We start from the raw sequence: 20,079 nt of genomic DNA, 5'->3' as shown, positions 1-20,079 counted from the left end.
GAGCAAGCCGGGAGCGCAGCTGCTGGGTGGCTGCAGCAGGAGCACGGGGAGCGCCTGCCCCGCGCCATCCCGGCGAGGGGCTCCACGGTGACTCAGGCAGGGCAGCCTCGACATTGCGGAGGGTTATCTGATCTCATGTGGCACCACTTGTCACATTGCATCTTTCACTGCTCAGCCAAAAGGCTGGGGAAGAAGATGCCTGGCTCCCTCTTAGCCTGCGTGCTGCAAGGGGAGCGGCTGTCTTGGGGCATCGCGGGGAGGAGAAGGGCTTCGAGCGAGGAGTTGCTGCCACCATCGCAGGACGCGCCTGTGGAGCTCCCCAGGCTCTGGAACGTGACTGACACTGAGAAATGGGCTCTGTCAGGGGTTCCAGTGGCAAGCTGGTAACTCTCTGCAAGCACCCTCTCCTTGCCTCTGGAATTCACATCTTTTGGCAAACATTTTTGCAAACAAGCTTAGTGATAGGAGCGGCAATGAAAAGAGCAGATGTTAAATCAGTGTTAGATGGCGTAAGTGGAAGGTAAATATTTGATCTCCTCAATCTGAATTATTATTGTTTACTTTTAATAAAGTATGGCTGAAGGACTCAGAGCTAAAGTATCCTTGTACTAGGTGCTGCTTAAACACTGCAAGCCTGACTGCAAGGGGAAAAAAAAAAGTTTATTCAACTTAGGAATTAACACAATCTCTTTCTGCAATCAAATTATGTGCTTCAAATGCTAAGCACTAAAATGAACAGATAAAATCAAATAAATTAAAAAAAAAATTGCCACATTTTAACACCAGTACTTAGAAGTAAATATTTCCAAATTTCAGCTGCCTCTACACGTAATTACTGGAGATGGGGACTGAAACCATTCAACCTCTTCAGTTCTTCAAAAAGAATACAATTAGCTCTACTACTGATTAGGGGCTATTTGCAGACAGTGGTGGATGATCTCAAACAGATAACAAAATATAAAAGGGAGATCACCAATATCACAAGGCTGGGAATTTATCAGATTAGTCAGATGTTCAAATCTCCTCAGAGAGATTTGGCATTAGCATGCATATAAAAGAATTAAGAAAAAAATGGGCTTTTGAACCGAACAGGATGTTAGTTCTATAGTAACGCAACACTTCATAAGAACCAATGTCTTTTTAGTCAGAAGACCTGCCTCTGGCAGTGGCCATCTCCATGTCTCCACGCGAGAACGCGGGAGTGAAGCGATATGCAGTGCCTGTGCTATTAATTCAAAACCTTATTTGCAGCCATTACAGATTTCATTAGATCCTGCAGTTCAAGGTCTAATTGTTTCTACAATTTATTTTCAAATGAGTCCATCATGAGACTTTAGAATGGCTCTTTATTTTTAAGAAATAAGTTCTTTACCTTAAAGCACTGAAAATCAAGATCTGTGCAATATTTCTGGTGTCCAAAATGGAAAGCACATACGGTCAGAAATAACTTTTTTTAAAAAAATTCCTGCCTGCCCATCCTTTCCACCAAGCTGAGGACTGTTCAAGTGGGCTGCATTTGGAGTAGCTTCAGCTTGCAAAATTCTTAATCTGCCAAATGATGCTCAAAATGATGCTTTAAGTGCTTAAATGATTAAAGCTTGCCCTGGACCCACACGTTCTTAAAGAGCACTAGGAATCGCTGGCTCTACTCCAGCAGCCTGCCAGGCAGGAGTCAAATCTCTTCTGAATTACAGGTGGGTAGAGCGAGTGATGGGGCTTTCTGGAAGGAGATTATTGCTGGAGGTAACTATTTATAACTGCTTCCGTTCTGGAAAGAAAACTGGTGATTTGCAATGTAAACTGCCCTTCTAGGTTTGAGACGATGGTGCATTTGTCAAGTCTCCTCTGGGGAGGATGAGCAGCAAGACCATGTGTCGCTGCTGTGACAGTTTAAGAGCCCATGCTAGGAGTCTTGGAAACCTTGTCTGAGAGGAAAATGGTTCTGAATTTTCTAAAAATGTTTGCAGAACATATTCTGAACTTGGCTAACCAAAATATTTTGAGTTAGGTCTTTTCAAAGAGAAGGGCAGAATTTAACCAAAAATTAAATTATAGAGAAAATGTCTATTTTTTTTTCCTCATTTTGATATGAGATATTTTAACAGTTTTAAAATCCTGATAGATCCTAAAAAGCTCATTTATGAAGAAAAAAGACAAAAACGCACCCCAACTCACTACAAATTTCCTTGTAGGTTACTAGATTTTACTGTTTAACATACTGGAATTGAAAATGTTTAAAATCAGAAAATTCCAAGTAATTTCTGGTAAAACCCCATGACAAGCTGCAGGCCTTCTAAAAAATGGAATTTGCTTTTTTTTTCTTTTATTTAGGAGAAAAACATGCTAAAGCAAGGTAAATATTCATTTCCAGGAAAGGTAGCAAGCTTTTGAGGGTGAGATTTTCAAAGGATGTGAATGCAGAAGGCAGTCAATTCCCAGTGAAATTCAGACTTAGAACAAACCCTTCTCCAGATGGTCCAGACTAACGCGTGCGCTGGTTTCCGACAGGGAGGGCAGTAACACGCTCTGTGCTGCTGCTGCCTGTACCTTGGCAGTGCTGGGAAACGCCTCGCTCCATCAGCACCGTACCCAGGGGTAACGGACAAGCGCTCTGGGAAAAAGAAAACCTTCTTCCCTCTCCTGCCTGCAATGCAATTGCAAACTCAGGTGAAAATTCACAGCGTTGTAGGGGAAGAAGGATGATGAACGCACTGATACCACAAATGGAGAACAGCGAAACGAGGAAACCAGGAAATCACTGAAACCAGGAGTCAGCCTTGCAGTTGCAATAAGATCATCCTGTCACCCACTCCCACAGGAAGGAAAATCTCTGTGTTCCAGCGCAAGTAGCTCAGGCTGTTGTGGTTCTCTTCACCCTCTGTCCCTGTGCTGCCGTTAGGGAGGTGGTGATTCACGTTACAGAATTAGTGCAGAGAGCTCTGAACAATGCAATAACTGAGTAAAAGTAAAGCGCTGTGAATAGAAAATATTGTGGCATCACCAAGAATGGTTCGAGCTGGTGACTCAAAGGCCTGTGTGGCAGGAGTGTATTATATACAAACTCTGTGCTGATAGCACCTCTGAGCACTTACAGGAGGAAGAGCTTAGACTGGATGCTTTATGACACGCTCTGGGGGGACATGCGCACCGTTTCTGCTAGGAAGATCCAGGTAGGTATTTCACAAGACCGAGTGAAATGCAGCAATATTTCTGAATCAGCAGCGAGCAGTAAGTGTGGTTCAAATGCCTTGCACTTGTATTTTGAATAACAAAGGATCTGAAGAATGGGAGCCTTAGGAGAGGAGGAAAGCGGCTTTTGCAAGGAGCTGATGGGAAGAACTGTCCTATTGGATAGACACAAAGGTTGCACAGTGGTGAAGTTAGAATTCAGCCACCCCTCCACAAGCCCAGCCTTGACAGCATCTTTGCCTCTAATTTCTGAACCTCTAGGTGCAGCGGTAGCTAAACCTACTGCTTGTGTAATCTACTTGTTACTAGAGACAGACTTAGGGCTAAGAAAACGCAAGGAGTGTAGAAAACTGTTCGCCCAGTACTGCCTTCTGGAGAGATACCAGTCAGTGCTAAAAATCGCTTCAAATGTGTTTACTGCCAGGACTGCATCAGGCGTGACTGCCAAATCCCTGCTGCATTTGCACGTACCACTCAGTGCCTGGGGGGTCAGATTTATGTAAAGCCACCAGCACTTTGCTTGCTGGATTCAGTGTATCGGCTGATCCTGGAACATCAGATGCCAAGGCAGGTGGCCTGGATTTTTCATCAGCATTAGTAGCAGCAGTGGGTACTATGGTTCTCAGGTCAAGACAGAATTTACAACGTTTACCTTATTCCTGACCTTCCCTCCTTCTTCTCAATGTCTGCAGATGCTGTACCCTGTGTAGAACTGAACGGGAAGAGCTACTTAGCGCTAGTTGTTACACTGCTTCCTTGCTCTCCAGTGAGCTATGACCAGGACAGATTATCAATTCTGGGCATACATGCAAAAAAAATAGTGAAACTAGTCCAGAAGCTGCTTTCCTTTGAAAACACTCCTGAACAGGAAAAACAATCAGCTCCTCAAACACCCTTTTCTTCCTCTTGCACCATGTCCCTACTGCAAAAGAATATGTTATTTCCCTTGATTAGAATGCCTCAGTCACATTCTCAGTGGAGCCCAGTAAACAGCATCAAGAAGCATCTTCAGAACAGAAAAGATGTCAGTTTGACAGCTTTCCTGTGGCCCATTGATTCCGAAGTTTCAGAGGAAAATGACAATATTCAGGGAGGCGCTGTACTGTGCAAATTTCACTTAGACATTAATTTCTGTGAAACAGAAATGCCTTTGGAGCAAATCTGTCTCTAAACACTTTTCTCACATAGTCTCCTAGGCTAGACTTTGAGCAGCCTGACGGGTGCGGCTGGGTAGCAGGAGCTAGAAGGAAATAGGCAATCTGACAAGAACTGCACCCAAGAAGCAGCTTGGGAAAGGGAGGTAGGTTATGCTCTAAGGCTGCTGTGGAAATATCTGCCATCAGGATACTGTGGCTGTTGGCTTTTGCTGTGTTTTCCTGCTAGGTCTCCACACAGTTCAGCCCCTGAGGCATTCCGGGGATCGGGAGTCCCCAGCCAAGCAGCGTGACTATGTCTGGAGTCTACAGGAAAGCTTGTTCCCCAAGGCACACCGAACCAGCGAGCTCCCCAGGCCATCCGTGCCACCCGCCTGGGGAGATGCCACGCGACCGTTGCTCCGGAGCAGGGCGCAGCTCTGCCTTTGCCTGCTTTGGGCTGAACCCAGGCTTCCACTTACACATCTGTGGCAAAACCTTAGGGGACTTCCAGCTGTTTCATGAAGAAGCAAAGGCTGACTGCCTATTTTGTCAGCCGGGCTCAGTTTAGCTCCAAAGGCCACGAATCTTTACCAAACAGAAACCAGATGCTGTAATGACACATGTCCTAGTGTCAACTAGTCACCCGTGCTAGCCCAGGATCAGGCCTGTGAACATTTTGTGCTGAGGAGTCTTACACGTTGGCTATTTCTCAGAGAATAAAACAACCCTTTGCACTGAATCAGGACATCTCTGACCTAGCACAGAACTCAAGAGCAGAGGGCAGACCCACGATACTATTAAAACTCAGATAGTTAGGAGTTTCTGCTGGAGCCTTTTACCCTCTGCTTCCCAATGAGCTGCCTCTATATGACAGAGCAAACTCCGCTTCTCTGCTTGATATACATTTCGTGTTTCAGATCTTGCCAGAAAAGACAATAGGTTTTGTTGCTGCCGGTTGTGAGCATTACACATTCACCAGGGAGATGTCATGCTTGTTTGCCCCAAATGTAATTAGATGATCAATCATGAGGAGTCAAGGAGAAATACCGGCATTGCAAATAAACCTGGTTTTCAGTTTGCTCTCTGAAAAGAACAGGGATTCAGGTACAAAAGAGAAAAACTCTGTCTCTACATTCACAGCCCCTATCCTAAAGGGGATTAGCACAGCCCGGGCACACAGCTGACCCAGTGGAAGGGGAAAGCAGCAGAGATGCTCTGCGTGATGCAGGGATGCTGCTGCACCGCTGGCATCAAACACAAGGCTGCAACCTTGCTGCTCTGTCCTGCCCTTGACCTGTCAGTAAATCCATATCTGGATTAGCTCAGCCACACTAAAAATCTGTGTGGAGTCTGTCTGAGAATTAAAGTGGCTTTAATGCAGTTAATTCACAAAGGAATTTGTTCCGTTTCAGGACTCTGCCCACATCTGCATCCAAAGCCGCAGCTAAAACAAAACTCCCTTTTGTCCCTGGTGGTAACGAAGGGTGCACAGCAAGGTCCCGCAAGGACAGGGCATCAGCAGTGTCATCTGCACTATCTTTTCTCTGCCTTTATGATCCCTTCCCTCTGCCTCCATAGGAAAATGCTGGTGCCTGGGCACGCAGTAGAAAAGCACTCTCTCTTCTCTCAGCTTTTTAAACCACTTCTCTCTGCTCTACTGAGAAACTCTCAGTGGTAAAATAAAAAGTGCTCCTTAAAGTGCTGTCGAAAGACTCGCAAGACACTCTAATGGCCACCATAATGCTTCTAAATGCTGCCAGTTCTGTGTCTGGAGAAATTCGGATTATTTTTAGCACTGAAAACTCAAAATCTCAAAAGTTAGGAATCAGAGTTGTCCATGTAGTTGTAGTTTTGTGCCATACAGATACGTACTAGATACAGCCTTTAATTGCATGATCACAAATTACACTGTGTTTTAGTTTCCCCAGTTTCCTGAAAAACATTTTGAACTTTGTGTTTCGTTTTCCCAAATTAAAACATTTTTTTAAAAATAGAAACAGAAAACATTTTCATTTGCATAACATTCAAACATAATTTTTTAACTTTCCTCATGATGATCAGCTGCATGAAAAGACAAAAATTATTGCTGTATAAACAATTCTACTGAAATAAAAAAAAAAAAATCTTGCAGAAGCAAACATAAGAGAATTTTTGCCTTCTATAGCCTCCCTAACCCCCTCAAGTAAATGCCCCATAGATGGATGGGAGAGATGAGCTTCCTGTGGTCCCTCCAACTCTGCTGCTGAGTTGCAATGGCCTGTAAAATGAACAGGGCTGGAATTTCTGTGTCTCTGGCCTTTTCTCCAAGAAGCACAATTCTGTTTTTTGAACTGCAGTCAGAGCTCTGAAGGAGCTAGAACAGGACCAAGAGCCTGATCCAGCACATTCCTCTCCTTTTATACTTTTAAGATACTTTTCCACATTCCTGCTTTTTTTTTCTTTCCCCCCCCCATCCTGCATTTTATGCATGTTTCTGCCTTCTCTAGATAGGTTTGCATTATTAAAGGGCAACAGAAAAGAAAAAACTGCTGCTGCATTTAGCATTGATTTTTCCCCTTCGCTCTGAGTCACACAAGCTAACATTTAATTAATTTCTGACACTTTGACAGTTTCTAAGACGACATTTGTAGAGCTATCAAGTGCTGCTGATAGCACTGTCAGACAGACACTTTTTGAATTATCAGCTATTAAGGACCCATATGCAACAAATTTCCAAGGATTATTATACAAATTGTTCTCTGAATGAGAAAAGCACACAAAAGCTCAGTGAAACATAAAGAAACCATTGTTCCCAGATGAATTCGATATTTGCAAATGTTTTGCTATTTTGATCACTTACTTGATCACTTTGCCTTTTATTAAGCAAATTAAATGGCCTATTTGGGGATATGTGAAAACACGGCCAGATTTTCACGTCACAGTGGTCTTTATGGAGATACAGCTTGAGAAGCCTGGAATACTTGATTTTATGAAGTGCTGCACAGTGAATGAGACCCTCTCAAACCACAGACCCCAAACCCAAGGTAGCCAAAATCTGCAGTTGCTTTTGCTCTTGCCTTTACTCTTTGATCACACTCTGACACGTCACCATTTCTTGATGTACTGACTACTTGAGGTGCAGGTACAGATCTCAATACTTTGCTTTCACATACACAAGCAAACCAGGTAAGGGGCTGAAATGATCAGCTCGGTGTTTGTGTTTTCTATGCCTGCATAAAACAAATGCAAACCCCTAAATAGGTTCTGGGGAACTCGACAGCAAAAACTACGATTTGGTATTGTGTTACCTTGGAAAAAGATCAGAGCACGTGGCCATTGGCCAGGGAAGAAACGATGGCTTGCTGTGATGCCACAGATTTCCAAGGAGACCTGTATTCCCAGCACCAGTAGCTGCAGAGGCTGAGCTGTGGGGTGGCACCCAGGCATGCCCCCACTGCTTTCCCCTTTGCACTTCACCTTCGCTGGGGGAATGACAGAAGGCAGGCACAGCCCAGCTTGAATTTCACAAATGCTCCTGTCAAGTTTCATTATCATCACAATTCAGTTTGGTTTTGTTGTTGTTTTTTTTTTTATTTTGCTGCTGGAGGAAAAAAAGAAGGGAAAAGAAAAACAAAAAAAGAACACAGCCCAAAGCCTCTTGAAGCACATGAAAAATAAACAAAGTGGGTCATGGCACATCTGCCCTGAACTGTGCACACCTAACACGGAGCAGTTAGTGGTTAAGAAATGTCAGGGGAGCCAACACAAAAAGCCCAGGCACTCTGCCCGAATCAGCTGTAACGCAGAATAACTAATATCCCTGGCCACAGAAATCCGTGGGATGAACTAGAAACAGAAATTAACTTCTTCGAGCCCTGCCGAGGTATCTGGCCATCAGTTCTGCCTCCCACATAGGTCTGCATTGCATTTCCAGCCAGCCCACCATATGCATATTGGAATTCAGGGCAGGAGGAACAGGCCGCAGAGACTCCCAAGGGTGAGGTAGCACATGCATAACTGTTCTATTTTCATTTTACGTGTTTGCTTTTGACAGTCTTTTCAACATCTCTGTATCAGGGTGGAGCTGGAGCCTGGCACTTTCACCTCCATGGATCCCCTAAACCTCTCTTGGTACAATGGTGACATCCGTGACAGGAACTGGAGCAAGCCACTCAACGAGTCCAGCGCAGACCAGAAGCCTCAGTTTAACTACTATGCCATGCTACTCACCCTCCTCATCTTCGTCATTGTTTTTGGCAACGTACTGGTGTGTATGGCTGTGTCCAGGGAAAAAGCCCTTCAGACTACCACCAACTACCTGATCGTGAGTTTGGCAGTGGCGGATCTCTTGGTAGCAACTCTGGTCATGCCTTGGGTGGTCTATCTGGAGGTAAGTGCCCACAGGTTGCTTTTGCAGTACTGAACCTTTCTGGTGAATGGCTGGAGAGAAGGAAGGCTTGGCAGCCTGGATGTCAGCTATTTCAAGCCCTCCTGAATTTCCCAGAACAAAAGCATTTTTCATTTCCTAATTTTAGTTGGTCAGATTTTTCCAGGAAATGACCCTGACAGGAGATGACGGGCTGACTTGAAAATACAGTGTTGTTCAGAGGGCTAAATTACAGGCCCATCATATTGAAAAATCTGTCCTTCACATGGAGAGATCAAGAGCAAAAGGACCCCGATTTTTTTTTTCAAAACTACATAGGTGAACTGTTCATTTCCCAGCTTGAGTCTGCAACAAGTTATGGGTGTCACACTAATAAACTGCATCGAGTAGCAATCAAAACCCTAATTCTGAAGCACTAGAGTAGTAAGAGCCAGCAATTGTAGGCATAAGAGGTAAATCCAGAGCTTCAAGAGAAACAGCATCACAAGTGAGCTACTTTTCACACTGGTGGTACAAAAGAACATACAAAGCCATACTGGAGTATTCCCAGGACTTCCATCTGTTTACTTGGTGGCAAATGACTCTTGCAGTGGTAAATAGCCTGAGAGAGTGAAATGCATCTCTGAAGGAAAGAAGAAAAGATACGCAGCCCACCTCCTGTGACCCCCTTTGCTGGGATGCCCATGTTCTTGAGTCAGCTGTGAGCTGGTGTACTGGTGGCAATCACAACCAAGAGAGAACAAACGGTGGTGAGAAAACATTAGGACTGAAACTAAACTGAGTTTACCATTCATTTTCAGGCACTTGTTTATGAGAGAAAATGATAAGACTGAGAGGAGAGCAGGGGAAGAAGCCATAATCAATTAGCCCATTAAGTATTAATGCAAGCCAAACCAGACCCAGTGATGTGACATAGGCTGTCAAGAAATCACAATACTAATTAACACTCTAGTTAATTATTGTTTTCATGGCACTTAAAAAAATGTAACGAAGCTGCTAAAGCTTATTAACATGGCCACAGGCTGGCTATGATTATAGTCAATGCCTCTGGGACTAGATACACTTCTCTTTTATTCCTCTTCTGTGACAACCCATTTTAAGCAGAAGCTTATGCTGTGAGAAGCTCTTGCTGTCTTAGGCCCAGCTATAAGAGTCTCTCTAACACTTATTTTAATGGGAAATAATAAAGCACAAAATGTAAGATACTTCTTTCTGGGCTCATGTGTATGTGGAATTGGTCAGGAACCTCAGCTTCCTTAATCTCCCCAGTAAGACAAACAGGCCTGTACATTTCAGCAATACTCTTTTTTTTTTTTTCCTTTTTTTAATTTACTTTTGCCCTTTCTACTCTTATTCAAACTCTGCTAAACCTACTGCTAGCTAGAAACAACAAAAAATACGACAAATACTTCCTGTCAGAGAAGGACCCGTTGGACTGATGTGGGTTGGGCACACCATGGTTCCTCTCCGGGTCTGTAACCAGAAATCAAAACTGGCCAGAACCCTTTCTTTTGTAAATTTTATTTGTTTTTTTTTTTTAGGGTTTTTATCACAAGCTCAGACAAAAACCAGTATCAAAAGGAAAGCCTTTCAAAAATCAGCCTCAATGCAAAGAGATCTTCTCCCTCCAGAATTCTGAGGTTTCTCCTCCATAAATGAAAGCACTAAGGGAATGAACTGCTACAGTTTACAGCATCTCCATAAACTCAGAGCTATGCATTCAGGAAACTGATTTTGCAAAGGCTTGTATCTGGCTGGAAACCTTTGTCTTTGGGCAAATTCTCATCAAAGTTACTGATGCAACTGTCTCTTAAGTTCTTTTTTAATCACCGAGTATTCATCTGTCACTCAGGCTTCAATGCAGTCATTCTTTCTTCCTTCTTTATACTGCCTATGGTTATGTATATCAGAGCAGAAATAACTAAAGAATAGATATCTTATTCATTCTATTTTCAAATGCAGTAGGACTCTATTTTTGTTAGAAGGAAATATACTTTTTTCATCACATGTCAAATACAGCAGTCCTAATAATTGCTATTAAACTTAATTGGCAAAGTTCAGTTTCAATAGCAAGATAAGCGAAGAGAAGAAGGCTACTGGTAACTGGAAGTGTTGTCATTAGTGCTTTGTCTTTATCACAACATGTAGTGTGTCAAAGAATTTTTACTCTGAATCAAGTTGATTTTGTTCACATTAAAAAAATAGCGGTTTCTATCCTGTTTTTTTAAACCATGAAATGAAGGAAAGCTCCTGCTTCTCTAAAGGTGATACTTGCTAGGTATAATCACCAAAAAAGTGCCTGACAGGAAGCTGCAAGTACAATTAGAGGTGCATAGGACAGAAAATTAACGTATTTCCTTCCTAATACATCTTTGCAATGCTTCAGAGACCTATTTAAGATCCTGCACAGTTCACTCTGGCTTCAAGGACACTTGCACTCCCTTATGTCACTGGAATACGAGCTCGGGTTTGCGTTTGCTGTTTGGGCTGCCCAACTCGCAGAGTAACAGGATGGAATTAGGAAGCACAAAAATCACACCAGCCCTGACGGAAACGCTGGAAAGAAGGGTTTGGGGGGAGCAGAGTTCTTCCTTTGTGGCCATGCCATAATTTGAGACCTTTAGACTAGACAGGACAAAGCCATCGAAGGCACTCGGTAGCAAACAGTCCTACTTGACCCAGCATGCAAGTGATTTCACGGGACCCCATTCCAGCTGCAACTTCTGTAGATGAAATTCAGATCCCTCTTGAACCAGCAGAACTGCAGCTACCAAGTGTCTAGATCTTTGTGCAAAACTCTCCCTTTAGACCCTCTCAGCAGCATATCCTCAGTGAGCTCTTTTACTGACCTTCTCTCTCTTTGCAGGTGGTCGGTGAGTGGAGGTTTAGTCGGATCCACTGTGATATCTTTGTAACCCTTGATGTTATGATGTGTACTGCCAGTATCCTCAACCTCTGTGCCATCAGCATTGACAGGTGAGGGCTCCGTGGCAGCAAGTCGTGTCAAACCTGTGGTAGCAAGTCACAGCCATCTTTATGGGGTCTAATTTTACCTGTGACTCAGACTTGAAAATGGTGACAGCTACTGTTGTGCGTGTCTTTGAAGAGCAACTCGGAGGACATAAATGAGATCTGAGTCAAGATTTCATCAGAAGCAGACATAGAAACACTGATCCCGAGCATGTAAATGGAGTTGTCTGTGTACATTCCAGTTAGGTCAGTCCTTTCGTTTATATGCTTGAATGGTGGAGCAGACATCAGTAGCTCAGAGAGAGGGAGAAAAATGCAGTGCTAAGCCGATGCCAGCCTTGTGCCTTCCAAAACAGGGAAGCTAGACGTCCTGGAGACTTGTGAAACCTGACTGGCTCTATGTTCTCTCGCTGGACCGGGCTTTCAGGCGCGGTAGCTAGGTGTAACTGCCCACAGTTTGTCAGGGCTGGCAGAATAACCATACACTGGGTTTGTATCTCACGCTGCAGGTACACGGCAGTAGCAATGCCAATGCTGTACAACACCCGCTACAGCTCGAAGCGCAGGGTCACGGTCATGATTTCTGTGGTCTGGGTGCTTTCATTTGCCATCTCCTGCCCAATCCTCTTTGGCCTCAACAACACAGGTGAGTGTTATGCCACCTGCAGTTGGCTATGGGCATCTTCCTGGCCTCGCTGGGTCCCCTGACAGTCTTCTGTTCCGAGTCAGGAAAAACATGGGGATGGGGTTTTCAGTGTATTGGGATGCATCCATCCCTGTTGCAGGTGTTCTCTCCCTGCATCATCCCAGACTATTTCTGTCAGCTGCTTTGGGACCCGTTTCACCTCTTGCTGTTACAGACCAGCATTTTAGACACATCGGAAGGGAAGTTACATAGTAGTTCGCACAATACTTGTCAAGGTTATGTTAACATTTGTCCACTGCAAAATCAAAATCCCTCTTATATTAAAATGTGCAAAAATGAAAGTCATGGGACAAATAGCTTCACCGAGACAGGAGAGAAAAGAACTGGCTGTTCAGCCATCAGTTTCATAGGAAGACCAGATCGTATACAGCATGGGATCAGTGGGCTTTTAGTTACAAGGCAAACAATAGCCATGGACTTTGAGTCGTATGTGACCCAAGTGCCCCACGACCCCAGAGAAGTTTGCTGTTCTGGTACCGCTTCCAACTGACACGGTGCTCCCCTCCATGACCTCAACCCCTTACTCTCAGAAGGTACAGAGCCACCTAGAACGAGGGCGAAGCCTGTGCTAGCATCTAACAGCAGGGACAACAAGCCTGAAACCTTTTGTCTTCCAGATGAGAATGAGTGCATCATTGCCAATCCTGCCTTTGTCGTGTATTCCTCCATTGTCTCCTTCTACGTTCCCTTCATTGTCACACTGCTGGTGTACGTGCAGATTTACATCGTGCTCCGGAAGCGCAGGAAGCGTGTCAACACTAAGCGCAGCAGCCATGGCCTGGACTCGGACACGCAAGCCCCGCTGAAGGTAACTAGATCTCTGCCTTGCTCTCAGCCGTTTCCGTCTTTCCCCTTTCCTGCTCCAGTTCATTCCCCAGGGTGCTTCCTCCTTGCCCCAAACGCCACTGGCCGGACTAGGTAAAGTACGGGATCGCGAAGGTGAACGCGGTGTTTGTGCCATTCTGGAGTCTCAGTTGCACGTTTTGCCTTATCCAGTCACTGCCTGGTGCTGGGGGTGTTTCATCAGCTCAGGAGGTGTTTCATCAGCTGATGGGCATTAGGAGCTGCTTCGTTAGCCAGACTGCATTTCCTTTGGCTCTGCTCAGTTGGGGTTGGGGTACCCAAGACTACAGTAGGAATGTCTAGTCCCAGAGGCGCTACCTCCGAACTGCATTGCCTCACAGGCCAGTGCCGTGTCAAGCAAAGGAGGCAGCAAGGCAGGGAGAGGCTGAAACAGAAGCAGATCACTGTGGTTTCTTTCCTTTGGTGAAAAGCACAAGAGATGCTTGCCTCCGTTACTGCTTCTTCAGGGTAGTTTTCCATTATTGTTAGCACCTCAGTCACACTGATTAATTTCAGCTTCATGCCCCATGTTTGCATTTCCACGTGCCTCCCTTATCAGCTTCCCTTCCCAATTACCATCTGCTTGTGTAACCTCTGAGCTGGTGCTTGCCCCTTAGGACAAATGCACTCATCCAGAAGACGTCAAGCTCTGCACAGTTATTGTGAAGTCCAATGGGAGTTTCCAAGTTAATAAACGCAAAGTGGTGAGTGTTAAAGAGAAGTGGTAGCTTTTCAAAGCCTTCAGCTCTCCCCTTTTCTCCTCTCAGGACACAAAATGAATTTATGTAGAGGGTGAGAAAAATAAACTAAGAACAAAGGTTACCATTCAATCTCAACATTTAAATATTCTTCCCATTCCTTAGAGTGAAGCAGGGGGTTTAAGATTATAGAGCTCAAAAAGCCAGACTAAGCTCACCTAAAGATCAGCTATAAAAGCCATGACATTTTGACATTTCGTGCCTTTGATTTTCTTCTCTCCATTATTTATTTTAAGTCTTGGACCGCATTGCCTTTGTTGGGGTTTGCTTGTTGATTTTGGGTTTATTTATTGATATTCTGAAAACTTAAATAAAATTTACGAGGAGGGGAGACAGCGTAGTTCCCATTGCTTAGCCTCTCTGTGCAATAAAGAGTCAATTCACTGCAGTTCTCTCAACCCCATGTACCCCAAACTATTCTCATTTGTAAATTCTTTACAGCCCTTTCTCCAAGCATCTACCAAAAACGTAGGGAGGGTTAAGAGGGATCAATTGTTCTTCAACATCATCCAGCTTCACTCTGTAAGGAAAATTCATTGCTCCTCTCCAAATATTTATCTGTCTTTGTGTTGTGGGCATTTGATTCTTGTCCAGGAGGCGGAGAGTCACATAGAAGAGATGGAAATGGAGATGGTGTCCAGTACCAGTCCCCTTGAGAAAACCACCATCAAACCTGCGGCACCAAGTAACCATCAGCTGATTCTGCCTGTTGCCTCTAACCTGGGCACCAACTCAACCCTGAAGACACCCTTGGACAGCCCTGGGAAGGTAGAGAAAAATGGACATGCCAGAGAAACACCGCACACAGCCAAGGCCTTTGAGATCCAGTCTATGCCCAATGGCAAGACAAGGTCCACTCTTCTCAAGGCTATGAACAGGAGGAAACTGTCACAACAGAAGGAGAAGAAAGCCACTCAGATGCTGGCCATCGTACTCGGTGAGAGCACACACTGGCATCCTGTCGTGCTTCTGCAGAAAGCCAATAGCTACCTGGGATTAGCTAGCCAGTCTGCATGTTCAGTGTAGAGTGATTTTCCAGGCCTCCACAGAAATAATTTAACTTGATACATTGGAGGGTATGTAAGCAAGCAGGCAAGAGGCTGCCAATAGGAAGGCCAGCTCCTTCCTAGCTGGGAAGAGTGCACAGTGCTGTGCAAGAGGCTCAGAAAGCTGTCCACCTGTGGGGGGTTTGGACTGCCAAGACAGCTAGACGTAGGGCCAAGAGAGGTCACGGATTTTCCAGAACAGAAGCAGCAGCTCAGCAAGAAACTGGCACCTCTGAAGGCCAGACTGTTTGATGTAACTGGAAGTTACACAGCACAGAAGTTTTTTAGTACCTACCCAGGTATTCAGAATATAGACTATGAGACTTAGCAGACAAAGAGGAGGCTTATTCTTCTTTTCTTTGTACCCAGCAGCAACTTGCTGTCTCAAACTGTCCAGCTTCCAGCAATCAAAATCCATCTCTTTCCTTTTCCCTCAGGTGTTTTCATCATCTGCTGGCTCCCGTTCTTCATCACTCACATCCTGAACGTGCACTGCGATTGCAACATCCCCCCAGCCATGTACAGCGCCTTTACATGGCTCGGATACGTCAACAGCGCTGTCAACCCAATTATTTACACCACCTTCAACATTGAATTTCGCAAGGCTTTCATGAAGATCCTCCACTGTTAAAAGTAAAGGCGGCAACCACATTTTCAAGAACGAGAAAAAGGAAACCAACGCCATTCACGCACATGGACAGGCAGCCATGGAGAGGTCTCAAGCTTTTGTATCTGGCATGAGGCCTGCAGTGCCATACGCCTCTTGGCCGGGGGTGCAACGAGGACCCTCGTGTGGGAGGGTCTCTCGTCCCTCGAGGTGACCTTTGGACTCTGGGACACCAAGCCCAAGGGCGCTTTTCAGAGCCAGCCTCACACTGTGTTTAAAGCGGAAGCAAAAATCAAGACACTCCCTTGATTCTTGCCTGTGGCCAGCTAACCTCGAGTGCATTAAACACAGACAGTCGCAGAGCCATGTGGAGGTAGCGACAGGTCACTGCTGCTACTGGCTCATGCATCACGTCTTCGATACAGTTCTCACCAAAGACAAGACCATCTTTTCCGCTTTGCAATAGGAGCCAGACAGAGCTTGCGGAAACTCCGTGCAATAGCTTTGCCTTCACCTCAAGCCGACTTACCGGGTATTAAAACTGCTGAAGCCTTGAGAAAAAACTTTAAGAGGTCCCCAGGCTGTCTGAGAAGGTTCTGCCACCTACAGATTGAGGCCCTGCAGCAATGTGGGCCCACAAGGAGCGGGCAGAAGGAAGGAGGAGAACGTAAGTCTCACATGGGACCGCTACGTCGGTGTAAATATGAATAAGTAGGATGAATTGGACAGAAGCCCAAGCCAAAAAAGTAGACAGAGAGAAAGTAAAGCAGCGCTACCTTGCATTGCATGAAATACGTTCAGATCAAGCAGGACACTATCATCTATCATCAGCCAGCCCAGCAGCAATTTCTGCCCACCAGCATTTCATCTCCAGCCTCTTAAAGAAATTACAAAACTAGGTGAGGAGCGTTAGTGTGGTGAATGTAGAAACACGAAGACAGCGTGCCAGGTGAGGCATCTGCAGCCATGTCTGCCTCAGATGTGAGCCTGAGCAAGTCAGCCAAGTTAAGTCCAGTTCCTCTCACCTAACGTCAGGGTGCCGGGAAGCCAAGGACCACCTCACATACGATTTGCCTATGCCTCTCAGTAGAGAAAATGCAGAAAAACGTCGTGCCTAATTTAAATTAGCAGAAAAGGAGATAAAACTTTGTCTTTTGGGAAAAGCCTGAATAAAAGCCCAAGCAAGTTCTTAGTGGGACCTGTCCCTGTGTCCAAGCTGGACTCTGGAAGGGCCTGGATGTTTCCAGCATCCCTTACCTCTGATATCTATCTTCCATGGAGTCAAATAATCAATAACCCTTAACAACATAATTTCACTATCCTGACTCCGGCATTGCCAAATCCACACTGTATGTGCTAATTGTACGCAGTTCACAATATATTTTGTATTGTCTCTGTAAATAAAATATAGTATGATGAATAAAATGATGTGGAAATAGGTCTGGCTAGAAATTAATACAGGATCTGGAGAACTAGATGATTACAATAGTCATATGAGCAGGCAGACTCCCAAGTTCTAGTCACCTGCTGATTTCTAAAGATGTTCAGAAACAATCTGGAGAGCAATATAATCCCTTTTCTCTCTGCAGTTTGTGGGTTATTCACATAGTTGCTGCTTCAGTATGAAGGCAGCTGCCAAGGAGGGGCTCTTTTATTCTCTGGTTTTCCTGTATTGCTAACAAAGCATTTTCCTGAGGGGTTGATTGTTCTGGTAGAATGTATTCCAGCTGTATATCAAGAAGATATTGTGTCAAGCATCTATAACGCACTCAGTTGTATTCTGAACTTGAAACGTGAGTCCCACCTTGACGCAAAAGTTTTTATTCTAAACCTTGTATTCCTACAAGAGGCTGATCAGCAGTGTTATTATTATTATTCAGTCCATGGACTTGTATAACATTGGCAGATGGCTCTTCAAGGTCAGTTCGTAGCTATGAACTTAGGTGAAGAGTGATCCTACAGATGCCTAAATATGTCCCAGCTTAGCATATACCCTCAGCAGAAATATCTCCCATGTACTAACTGGAGAGTACACGCTTAGCAAAGCAACGTTTTGTTGACATACGTGAACCGGGTGTTACACAATGCTGTCAGAGCAGAACATTACGAACATGTAAGATGAGGCCAACCACCCCTCGGCCTTAGCAATGCAATGCACAGCTGGGGAACCCTTGTACTTCGTATGTCGATAGGATTACAGGCAACAGAAATAACCACTTCCTACAGAAGCACAGGAAAATTTCCAATCCTTTTTTAATCAGAAAAATCAGAAACACTAACTCAAGAGATCTCAGGCACACGTTATCTGTTCTTTTCTTCCCAGTTTTAACCAAGCAAGTTCACTCAGTGATGGGAATCAACTCAGACTTGTGTTACTTAAAATATTCAAAGAATAATGTGAAGTCAGTAGGGGGGTTTTGGTGGAAAACCAGTAATAAGCTACTGCTGAATTTTCTGACATATTTACAATTGCAAAGCAGAAAGTGCTATTTGGCTTAGCAAGTTAACACGTGGGGAGCTGAATCAAAATAGAAAATAAAATGTTTATGGACAAAAAAGCTTTAAAGCATTTGCAAGTTGCCATAGGTGATATTTGCCCTGTACTAAAGCCTGGTGTGAGGCCTCAAAATAAGTGGAATGTGAATACTGTGTTAAATTTGTGCCAGAATTTTATTTTGTGCTCAGTGTTAACCCAGGACAAAATCTTCATCTTCAATACTGTGTACCTCGTTAGAAAATTTTGTTTCTAAATCTAGGTGCAGACTATGGCTCAACTTACCTGAACTACTAGATGAAAAACTCTTCCAAAAATGTCGCGGAAGAAAAGAGCTGCTGAAAAGGCCTATGTCCTTCATATGTTCACTAACTTGGACCCAAAACCCCCTCAGGTGTCATTTCCTAGTATTTGTTGGGAGAAATAACCTGCAGCCCATCATTCATCCCAATGACATTTTAAACCAGTCATTCCTAACACTCCAGACTTGAAGGTACTCCCTGGGAATATCTCTATCCCTAGTGCCCTTGGAGCAGTGGTGAGGCCATGACTGTTCATCTCCTCTGCAGCAGGTTTTCCTTTCCCATAAAACGTCTGCACTTAACGACAACTAACTAAAGAATTTTCCACCTGTGAATCAAGCCTTCATAACTCTGAGAGAGGACCAAAATATGTCATCACCTCTGGCTTTACAAGGAATAAACTAATGCCGAGAGCAAGGACAGTTTTCTCAATCTCTTTGAACACCACCTGGCACAATGATGACCAGCCCGTAGTTGTGATGGAAGGTGTTTGTAGAAACTTCTGAAAAATCACAACAAGTAGTTGCATCATACAGGACGCTGAGGCCTCCCACCCACGGAGCCGAGTCTGGCAAACACAGTCCTCACTGTTACTTCCACTCTGGAAAAAAATACTGTTTCCCCAAGGACTTCAGGCCATGCTGGTGATTGGAAGGGTACTGCGATGCCTTTTTAAGACACATTAGTGAAAATATTTCATTTCTTCCTCCCTGCAGAACTTATGACCCTTGCTATAGTCCCTATTTTGTGATTAATTCCTTGTAATTGAAGCTTTAGTTTTGCTTGAGTCTTCCTGTTCCTGCTTTTCTTCCCTGTGATTCACAGTTCACTGAAAGCCCTGTGGCTCTGCACCCCTGGACAGGTTTTAATTAAGAAGCTGTGAATTCTGCCTGCACTGTGTTTGGCGCTTGCCTGCTTGCTCCCACTACAGTCATGATACCGTTTATTATCCTGACTGAAGAATAAACTAATTATGGTAGGTCTAACCAGCTTATTAAATTCTGCCGAAGTCAAAAGGAAAACAGAAAAAAAAAGCCACTACCTCTGTGGCAAAAATCTCCAGTGAAAACACGACTCCCCCAAGAGTCAAGAATGTATAATACCCATCACAAGTACGTGTGACACAAACAAATGTCTTCATGCAGCACTGTAATTAAAGAGAGACTTGCACAAGCTACCCTTGTTATATGCTTATTTCATTCTTTCTACTAGAAGCAGCAGCAGCAGCAATGGTGTTTAGCTGTAAGGGCTCAGACCGTAGGGACCTACAATTATCCTGTATGTCATAAAACATGTAACAGGAAAACATGGCCGTCAGAGGAGATCTTGTTTGCCTTTCGGATTAGTTGTATTTTTTCTTTTTCTCCCTTTTCCCAGTCTACCTTAACAGCTCTAGATTTTGTCTAGACTGAAGCCAGAATAATCAGATAGGGGAAAGAAGGAGTGCATAAAGAGACAGACAGAAAACATTCTTAAATTTCTCCATCTCTCTTCTCTTCTGGACAGAAGCAGACTGGAGAGGATTTGGAGGAGGAAGGGATAAAAAACAGATAAGTACCTAGCCAAGAGCAATCGTGCGGGTACTTCTGGAATTACAACAGCTGCCTGTATTTACTTTTTGTCACTACTCAGTCACATCTGGTCCATAGCAGTACAGGTTCA

At 44.3% G+C, this 20,079-nt stretch overlaps 1 protein-coding gene across 4 annotated transcripts; it reads left to right on the top strand.

Annotated features, from left to right (window-relative positions):
- Positions 1-8,390: 8,390 nt before the first annotated feature.
- DRD2 (dopamine receptor D2) lies at positions 8,391-15,645 on the top strand. 4 transcript variants are annotated; one of them, XM_009873062.1, is made up of 7 exons: positions 8,391-8,694; positions 11,558-11,667; positions 12,171-12,307; positions 12,985-13,175; positions 13,828-13,896; positions 14,737-14,905; positions 15,452-15,645. In XM_009873062.1, exons 1-7 carry the CDS (start codon positions 8,413-8,415, stop codon positions 15,643-15,645), a joined length of 1,152 nt encoding a protein of 383 aa, XP_009871364.1. In that variant the 5' UTR covers positions 8,391-8,412. The 4 variants fall into 4 exon arrangements, with proteins under 4 accessions (XP_009871364.1, XP_009871342.1, XP_009871357.1 ...); XM_009873040.1 differs by having other exon boundaries at positions 13,828-13,914; positions 14,563-14,905; XM_009873055.1 differs by having other exon boundaries at positions 8,413-8,694; positions 13,828-13,914; positions 14,713-14,905.
- Positions 15,646-20,079: the final 4,434 nt, after the last annotated feature.

The sequence above is a fragment of the Apaloderma vittatum genome, unplaced genomic scaffold (genome assembly GCF_000703405.1).
Source record: "Apaloderma vittatum isolate BGI_N311 unplaced genomic scaffold, ASM70340v1 scaffold3870, whole genome shotgun sequence".
Classification (NCBI taxonomy): Eukaryota; Metazoa; Chordata; class Aves; order Trogoniformes; family Trogonidae; genus Apaloderma; species Apaloderma vittatum.
The sequence above is the reverse complement of the archived record's forward strand: the minus strand, read 5'-3'. Positions and strand labels throughout refer to the sequence as shown.